Consider the following 10,081-nt stretch of genomic DNA (forward strand, 5'->3'; position numbering starts at 1 on the left):
TTTTTTTTTAAAGATTTATGTATTCATTATATGTAAGCACACTGTAGCTGTCTTCAGGCACTCCAGAAGAGGGCATCAGATCTCCTTACAGATGGTTGTGAGCCACCATGTGGTTTCTGGGATTTGAACTCAGGACCTTTGGAAGAGCAATCAGTGCTCTTAACTGCTGAGCCATCTCTCCAGCCCCCATGAATAGTTTCTTAAATGTTCTGAACTGAATGAGGTAAAATAGGATGCATCTTAGTTTCTTAGTGATAGTTGTTGTCATGTATGTTATGACTTGTCCCCCTTACCTGCTGTGAATGATTTGCTAGTCAGTTGCCATTGCTTCCTTTTTATCTATCAGAGAGTTCAGTGTTGAGAATGGACTCATTTTCAGCCACTAAAATAGCCTCTCATTTTCTAGACTCTATTTTAAGCTAATTGACTGCTTCCTACTTGTCTATTGACTTCCCAGTTTCAGGTGTGGGCCTTGTTCTGGGTCCTCTACCAGGGAAGGGATTTGGGCTGTCTTGGTCCGCTCCCCTCTCCCATCATGCTTTGTGCTTCCCTGTTCTAGGCTTCATTTGGGATGGAAGGGCATGGAAGGCAGGGAAAACACTCTTAAACTGAATGATAGCTTTTGCTTTCTGATGTGGAAATGTGTGCTTTTGGAAGACTTTTTATGTACCTATTACACAGAACAGTCTACTGTATGCAAATATGCACCCACAGGCTTTACCCAAAAGAAGCACACTCAGGAGACTGAGAGTAGTAGTTACCTCTGGGATATTGCTGTGATAGGCCTGACCATGCTCTTGCTGGGAAGAATATGGATTTTGGGCCTTTGGATTTGGAAAGCGGTAGAATGCTTTAAGTAGGGCTTAATGGGCTATCCTAGTAGGACTATGGAAGACTTTGTTGCTGAGGGTAATTTGAACTGTGCAGACCTGGCTCAAGAGGTCCAGAAAATTTCAGTACGTCGCCTGGAGGCTTGTTTTTATGGCATTTTGGTGAAGAATGTGGCTGCTTTTTGACCTCGTTTGAAGAGTGTACCTAAGGCTTAGGTAAAGAGATTATATTAACTGCATTGACAAAGGAAGTCTCAAAAAAACCCAACAGAAACTTTATTCTCTGGTTAAGTCTCATAAAAGCATTAGCATAGCAAGCTTAGAAAGAAAAATATAAAATATATAGTTTGAGTATTAAAGGGGACACCAGGAAGTGAAAAGTAGCTGAATCCTATTTTCATAGATATTAAATTGAATTAAGGGAGTGGGACTTTGGGGCAAGATTCTACCCAGCTAAGTTTAGATCCAGGCATGGTGATGCACAGCTTTGATCCCAAGAGATAAAGCCAAACAAATCTCTGAGTTCAAGGCCAGCCTGAGACAGAGCAAGTTCTAGGTGAAAACTTGAAGTCCAACCTTGGTGGACCACACCTTTAATCTCAGTGCACAGGAGAAATGCATGCAGATCTCTTGAGTTCAAAGTCAATCTACAGAGCAAATTCCAGGACAGCCAAGCTTAGGCAGTGAAGGAGTTGGAAAACAGTGATAATGTAATAGAACAAGGGAGCCATGTTCCAGCACCTGCAAGCAACAGAACTTGGCAGCTTCAGCCATGTGGCACTGGCTTTAGAGTGAAAAGTAGAAGGGACTATTGGGACAATTGATGCTTGTTAGCTGAAGCTATAAATTAGTGATGATTAAGAAGAGACCAGAATCACTGAGGTGACATCTTCTGGGAAGTGTTTTCTCAGAGCACAAAGAAGCTGTGTTCCAGAGGTAGCCAAGGTTGTACTTTGTGTTGAAGCTGGACTTGGTAATGTTGTAAGAGTCACTGAGGTGGTACTGGTTTTGAAGGCATGAAGGGGTCACAAAGAACAGCTTGGCACCAAAGGCCATGGAAGGCCATTGGTGAAGGTACAGCCTCAGTTGCAGTTGATGGCCCAGGACTGAAGGAGTCATGTGAAGGAGTTGAGGCTTGGCACCATGAAGAGAGCCTATGAGAAGATACAGGTGAAGCCTAGTGGCAGCAGAAGACTCCAGCGTATTGGAGATGCCAGTATCATGGGATGATCACCAAGAATAGCAGCTGCAGTGGAGTGGATCAACCTGAGCTTAGAGTGCTACAGAGGGCAGAGCTGGAGAAGTGACAACAGTGCTTTGGAGGAGCCCAAAGGATCACTTATGGATCCCAGACATTGAAACAAGAAGCTGTTAACACTGAAGTTGCCTTGGAGACCCCAAGATGTTTGAGATGCCAGAGCCGTGGGTGATCTGCTGAGGAAAGCTGCTAACAGGGAGTGGAACCAGCCTAGGAGAAAGAAGTTTGTTGCAGACAACAAAGATGAAAAGGGAGTTGGAGACCTGAAGACTGCTATGATATCAGTCATGGAGATGCAGAGTTTGGAGTTTGGAGTTTGCCCAGCTGGTTTCCTGTTTTGCTTTGGGGATTATAGTAAAGTGGTTAGATGATTCTCAGAAGAGACCTTGAACTTTGGACTTTTAACATTGTTGAAACTGCTATAGACTATGGGGACTCTGGAAGTTGGACTAAATATGTATTTTTGCATTATGCTATGTTTAGGTGTGGCCCCCATAGACTCATGTTTGAACAATCCTATGGGGGCCAGAGAGTAGAAAGTGGTGGTTTGTATATGCTTGGCCCAGGGAGTGGCCCTATTAGGAAGTATAGCCTTGTTGGAGTAGGTGTGCCACTGTGGTTATGATAAATAAGGCTACAATGAAAATGGGTGTCAAGTCTTTCTAATACATTGTTTTATTGATAGGTCAGAATAAATATACATTTTACTTCATAAGAAACTGTCAAACATGGTTCCGTTGTCATACTATTTTATATGTACACCAGCAATTAATGACAGGTCTACTAGTTTGTAATTTCTATTAGCATTGCTATTGGTAGACTTTTAATCTTTTAAGTTTCATTCTTTCGTGGGTTGAAGCAGGATTCATTTTTTTTTTTTCTCACATAGGTGTACAGTTGTTACCCATGTCAGTGTTGAATTGACTTAGTGTCTTACTGGAACAATCACCTGTCCATCAGTGTGGTCCTGTTTTGGACTCTGCTGTTTCACTTACCTGTTCTGTAGTATTTTCATATTGTCTTGATTACTATAGCTCTCTGAAAGCCTTGAAATTAGGTGCTGTTGTATTATATTTTGTTTTTGTGGTGTTCTGTTCTTCCTTCCTTGTTTCTGTGTGTAGCCCAGTCAGGGCATTGACATATGTCACCACAGCCTAGCTTGGAACTGTTGCTGAGAAGAATGGGTTGTTTAGATGACAGTAGGTATTCATGTAATAACACCTGACAGACACACATATATTGGATAGCTGAGATTTCACACTTGATCTTAGCCAAAAGGCCGAGAAGCCATGATAGCTGAGATTTCTAAAGGAAGTGTCTCATTACTCTTTTCAAAGTCTCCCACTTTTTTTTTTAATGCTTTTAGAGTTTTCATCTGTATATTACAATATATCCAATACAGGTATATTTACATGGCATGGTAGTATATAGCTATAATCTTACAACTTGGGAGTCTGAGTCAGGAAGATTCCAAGTTTGATGCTAGGCTGTGATACATAATAAGCCCCTGTCTCTACAAGAAACTTTAATACCTATCTTCCCCAACATTTCTTAGCTTTGTGAAATTACTATTTTTAAAGACTTAGTTTGAGTGTCCTTAGTTTTTTTTTTTTCCTTGAGACATAGGAGTGCTGTGTTCTTACATTACCAGTTCTGTGACTCTTTCCTATATAAAAGGAATAATAAATATTTGAGTAAAAGAAGACAAGGAAAATATTTGTTTGAAAAGTCAGGGTGTATTGTTTTATGAATACTTTATTCTCCTTTGTTATTTTAAAACAACCAAATCCCTGACTTTTAGGTTTGTGTTTGTGGTGGATAGGGAGACGCCTTAGGTGGCAAAGCCCCTCCTGCAGGGGCAGGAGGACCTGTGTGTGGATCCCTAGCACTCATGTCAAAAGCCAGGCTTGCTGTGTGCCTCTGTAGGGGCATGGGCAAAGGGGTCCTTGGAGCTTGTTGTCCTGCCAGCGTAGCTAATCTGTGAGCACTGGGTTTACTAAGAGACAACACCTTAAAAATAAAAAGATTGAGGAAGAAAGCTGTGGTGATTTAAATAAGAACATACTCCATAGGCATGTGAATTTGAACTCTTGATCCCCAAATGGTGGTATTATTTGGGGAGGTTACAGAATCTTGTGGAGGTGTAGTCTTGGTAGAGGAAGTGCGCCACTGGGGCTAGGCTTAGAGTTTATAGTTTTACCCACTTACAGTTTGCATTACAGAGAAATGTTTGTGGCTGAGATACAGTCTCTGTGGAGGCTTGATGACCCAGCAAAGGGGAATGCTAGTGCAGTGAGGAGGGGGTTGGTGGGGTGGGGGAGCACCCTCATAAAAACAAGGGGCAGGGGAGGATAGGATAGGAGGTTTGCGGAGGGGGAAATCAGGAAGGGGGATGGACAACATTTGAAATGTAAATAAATAAAAAAAAGATATCTCTCAACCTCCTGCTCAGGATGCCTGCTGTCTTGACTTTCTCACCCCAGTGGCCAGAAGAAATTCTTCTATAAGCTAATTTTGATGTTTTGATTATGGTGTTTCATCATAGCAACAAAAACTGATAAAACACCTGATTTCTACCTCTGGCCTATATATATATATATATATATATATATATATATATATATATATATATATACCCACATTTTCATAATCATATAAACATCTACACACATGTATCACAGATTTGTACACAAATATGCACAGTTTTTTTAAAAGTTAAATTTTGTTTTTATAATGTTTGGTATTAAAGTACGGACATAAGAAGTAATGGTTGATGTAAGAGTCTACTGTGCTTTGATTTCACTGGCCTCAACAAATAACCTAAGGTTTTGTCATTTAGTTTCCTAAATATATATGTTACCTTTGTTGACCATTTTCTCTTCGTCATGTTATAGCTCTCTATCAACACCAGCGTCTGTTGTGAGAAGATAATTTTGAAGACATACTTTGCTGAGAGGACAACTGAGAAGTTGTACGAATGGGATGAACACGCAACACTTGACTGACTATCCGCTGAAGTCTGAGTGCTAGCGTTGCTCATAGGGTACTGCTACCTAGTGATGCACCTGCTCTTACAGTACCCCATTTCATCGTGCTTGTCTTGATTAAAGAATTCAAAGTGGAGTACCGCAAACTTGATATGGATAATAAAAAGAAAGACAAGGACAAATCAGATGATAGAATGGCACGGCCCAGTGGTCGGTCAGGGCACAGCACTCGAGGAACTGGGTCTTCTTCATCTGGAGTTTTAATGGTTGGACCTAACTTTAGAGTTGGGAAAAAAATCGGATGTGGCAACTTTGGAGAATTACGATTAGGTAAGATTGTTTTGTTTATTCCATTGTGTGAAGAACAGTTTAAAAATGAATACACTTGTAAAAGTACTTTCTTGCTTTAGTTGTAAGTTCTTTAAGTATATAGTTGGGGGCTTTAGTTGATTACTCTTTCCCAAAATGCAGGTATTGAATACAGGAATTGAAACTTTCTTATTTGTGCTTTCATTTGTAGGGAATTCCCAAATATCTGAATGTCTGTTTGTTTGGAAGTAGCCATTCTCATTTCTTAAGAATTTGAAAAAATAAGAAAAAATAAATTTAAAACACCAAGCAGGGGCTGGAGAGGTAGCTCAGTGGCCCAGAGCACTGGCTGTTCTTCCAGAGCACCCACGTTGTTTGATTCCCAGAATCCACATGGCAGCTCAGAACCACTTGTAACTCCAGTTCAAGGAGATCTTTGCCTTCTTCCGATCTTCTCGAGTAGCAGGCTCCAGCACACAGGGCACAGGTGTGTGTGTGTGTGTGTGTGTGTGTGTGTGTGTGTGTGCGTGTGTAGGCAAAAAGCCCATACACGTAAAAAATAAACAAATAAAAATTTTAAAAAGGCCATAGTTTCCAGTAAGTCTTTTGTTATATAGTTCATTTTGGGGGAATGATTGGGTTCCATTTTCATATTTCAAAACATTTAGTAAGTAACTGATCACTTTAGAGCCATATGCAGCTTAAAGACAAGATAGTGACTGTGAAAAATTAATGACACTTACATTGTTACAATTTCTTGTTTCTCTGTACCAGTCTCCCTTTTCCTTTACCCTGCTGTGTCTGTGGTAAGGCTTAGGATCAAATTTCTTGAAGTGATGTCTCAGAGCATCTACTCATGCTATAGTTTGGGAAATGCTGGGCTTACTGAAGCTCTAACTGTCCACTTAAGGAACCTAAAGGAAGACTTGCCAGATGCCACAGAGCAGTTCAGTGACATATTTAGATGTAAGATGCCAGTCTTATTCCCAGTGCATTAGAGCAGCTGTCTCCATTGAAAAGAAACAAGGAATGTGGCGTGGTAACACAGGAATCAGTACTTAGGTAATTAGGTTCATTAAGGGCTCTCCTCATTAGACCACCAAGACTAAACTTGAGGTGAAAAAACAAATGGCTTTATAGTTTTCATTGAGTCCTTGCTGTTGAAAATAAAACAATTCATATGTTTCTATTGAGCTACCTCTTATCGTCTTGTAAAACACACTAATTTGTAGTGTCTCTTCTATTTCATTTGCTTTGTGTTGCTAATGTACATTAAATATGAATGAATGAAGAAGCAAGCTAATAAAAGCTAGTGACATTCTTTGTACATAGCTATAAATATGATGTAGTCGGCAGATTCTTTTGCATTTATTTAGTAAAGACTAAAATATTTGAAAGGGCACATGTTACAGGTTATTTTTGAAAGATTGTGAATTAATTTGAGTTTTCTAAGTTGTTTCTTACTTGGGAGTTAGAGAAATTAGATTATTTACTTTTTGTTAAACTTTGAGATCATCCATCCAATTCTTAACATTGGCCATATACTGAAAGATGTTTGTGAATTCTTTTTTTAGGTTATTGTAAATAATAAATTTATGAGTATAATATAAAAGACTTACAGAGTATCTATATAGGTGTCGGTTATCTTTACTATAGTTCTCCACATAATTTAGAAATAACTATTTTATAATATACAGTCTCTGTGTATGTGGTGTGTGTGTGTGTTCACACAGAACGATTCTAGTGGATCAACTTAACCAGAACAATAGGAGACATAATGTCTCATGAGCTATTACACTCTATATTGTGGAGCATTCCTTGCTTTGTTTTGTGAATGAACAAGAATAAAAACAATGTGCCTGTTTAGTGTCTTTACTTTTATCCAATCAAATGATTATGTACAATCTAAATATATTGTATATATGTGCTTGATACTTACATATTTATTTAAATAAATGATATATGTATATCTTAAAAAGTCAAGTTAATATACTATAATAACATAGGAGACTTTTCCTGCAAAGATTTGTACGGTTTCAATTGAACCAGAATTAGCTTGTTGAGTCAGTGAGTTTATTGGAGTTCATTTCAGTAGTCTAGGTGTGAGGCTACTCAAAGGCAGCTCTACATTACTGAAGAACTCACCTTACCTGGGTGCCAGCTCAGGAAGAGTTGCATTTCTGGAGTTCTGTGCCCAGCCTAGAGGCAGCCTGCGTGGTCAGGGTAGTCCTCCTCATCCGCCCTGTAGGCTGGACAGCCTCTTCCAAGCAGCTGTCGACTGCTTCCATAAACTTAGCCTTGGCAGAGACCCTGTGAATTTTGGAAGTTTGTGCCTTCTAGGATTTAGAAGATCATTTACTTCCTGAGCTTCATACTTCATTCCCCTCTCCAGGAGGGAGTGTTTCCATATACAACAAATAAAATATGCTCTCTACTATAAATGCCATTGTTTTATGGATGTTTAAGTATTTTACACATATACACCCATATCCATAAACATATAGAGCAAATTAGTAATTTTAAGTTTTTTTATTCATAGACCACTAAGAGGGCAATTTATTACTATCTTTTCAAAGCCCTCCATGGTTCCTTTGTTTAGAAAAAAGTTACTGTAAGCATTTTTTTTTTTCTTTTTTTTTGGGTTGGCTCTAACCATCTAGTTGTTGCCTTATTGGGAGGGTCAGATGAGAGTATGATGTCTCTAAATTATCGAAGGTTGTCTACAGCCTCAGTGTCCGGTTAGGGTCTTGTCTCTTGCAGGAAAAGAGCTTATTGTTCATTATCTTGACTTTTACCTCACCAAGTTTTAGTGATGAGGCTTCTCCCCCACTTCCCTTATTTTGTGTGGTGGTTTGCCTGTATGGATGTCTGTGCATCATGCATGTGCAGTGCCCTGGAGGACAGAAGAAGGTATTAGATCCCTTGGACTGGAGTTACAGATGGTTGTGAACTGCCATTTGGTTCCTGGGAATTGAACCCAGGTCCTCTGGAATACCCTGAAGTCTTCTTTGGATATCTTTTTAAAAAAACATTTTGTTTGGGAAGAGCCAGTTCTTAAAAAAAGAGCAATCACTAGAGACTTAGGTAGGAGCATGCCTTGGGTATGAGAATTATCCAATCTCCAGCTTTATGTCTTTATGTCTTACTGTCTTTATCCTCCTATGTACCCAGGAATACTATTCTGTACAGTGCTATTAGAGACTAGCCCCCTACCCAAAGGTCAATGGAGTATGGAGACACAATAGTCCTAATCTGTTTATTTTGCCCTGCCCCTCTCCTCAAAACGCTAATAAAGTCCTTTGTTTAAACTTTCCTTGTGCTCTTGTCTTCTGCCACCTAACCCAAACAGTGTTTTTACAACCCTCTATGGCAGCGGTTCTCAACCTTCCTAATGCTGTGACCCTTTAATACAGTTCCTCATGTTGTGTGACTCCAACCATAAAATTATTTTCATTGCAACTCCATAAGTCTAATTTCGTTACTGTTATGAATCATAATGCAAATATGAATCATAATGTAAATAAAAAATCATAATACAAATATCACATTAGGTGATCCCTGTGAAAGGGTGCTTCTACACCCAACGGGGTCATGACTCACAGGTTAAGAGCCACTCATTGTTCTAAGACATTCTATGTAACTCCTTCAGACTTGTGAATATAACAAACCTTATTTCCTGGAGTTTCACTTCTATTATCTTGTGGCTGTGCCTGATTGACATTACATCAAAACCAAAACAAACCCTTAAACTCAGAACAAGGGTATTATATATTACTTTATGAATTAGGATATATAAAATAAGATGCTGTGCCTTTTGACAAATTGAGTACCTCAGGAGTTTCTATAGCTTTTCTTTTCCTTTTTTAAAAAAAGTTTTATTTATTTATTTTACATATATGAAAATATATGTAAAATATATACCTGAGTGCCAGAAGAGAGTATCCCACTCCATTATAGATGGTTGTGAGCTGAGCCACTATATAGTTGCTGGGATTTGAACTCAGGACCTCTGGAGGCGCAGCCAGTGCTCTTAGCTGCAGAGCCATCTCTCCAGCCCCTCTATAGCTATTCTTACTCGTTTTCTCCACTGTTCTTGTTCCTCACAACTCCTTATTTGGATGCTTATGCGTGAAAATTACGTTGAAATTCCATGTTTTATATCTCCATGACATAAAGGTTTGAGTAAATTCATTATTTTTATGTTTATTGATTATTTTTCTTAAAAACATTTGAAAATGTAAAATGCTTGAAAATGTAAACCTAAAGACTAGATAGTGGGGATGGTGAGATGGCTTAGTGTACAAGGACAGTTGTTGCCAAGTTGTTTTTTTTTTTTTTTTGGTTTTCCGAGACAGGGTTTCTCTGTGTAGCCCTGGCTGTCCTGGAACTCACTCTGTAGACCAGGCTGGCCTCGAACTCAGAAATCCGCCTGCCTCTGCCTCCCAAGTGCTGGGATTAAAGGTGTGCGCCACCACTGCCCGGCTGTTGCCAAGTTGTTGACAAGTTAAATCCTTGCTACCTTATGATGACAAGTGAGACTGATTCTACAAGTTATCCCCTATCTACGTGCACTCCATAGCACCTCCATGCCCTGCTGGCCCCTGGCCCCTCCTCCCCCAATAAATAAATGAGTATATGGAATTTAAAAATTGTATCCCCAAATACAGTAAATTTTTTTTTTTTTTTTTTTTTTTTTT

At 39.2% G+C, this 10,081-nt stretch overlaps 1 protein-coding gene across 9 annotated transcripts in view; it reads left to right on the forward strand.

The window, feature by feature from the left end:
- Nucleotides 1-10,081, forward strand: part of Csnk1g3 (casein kinase 1 gamma 3) — a 90,349-nt gene that overhangs the window by 21,230 nt on the left and 59,038 nt on the right. For all 9 annotated transcript variants that reach the window (XM_031365701.1, XM_031365702.1, XM_031365699.1 and 6 more), the window contains one exon: nt 4,983-5,405. In XM_031365701.1, coding sequence (XP_031221561.1) covers nt 5,228-5,405 — 178 coding nt within the window. In that variant the 5' untranslated portion in view covers nt 4,983-5,227. The remainder of the gene's footprint in view (nt 1-4,982; nt 5,406-10,081) is intronic.

Source organism: Mastomys coucha, unplaced genomic scaffold, assembly GCF_008632895.1.
Source record: "Mastomys coucha isolate ucsf_1 unplaced genomic scaffold, UCSF_Mcou_1 pScaffold13, whole genome shotgun sequence".
Taxonomy (NCBI): Eukaryota; Metazoa; Chordata; class Mammalia; order Rodentia; family Muridae; genus Mastomys; species Mastomys coucha.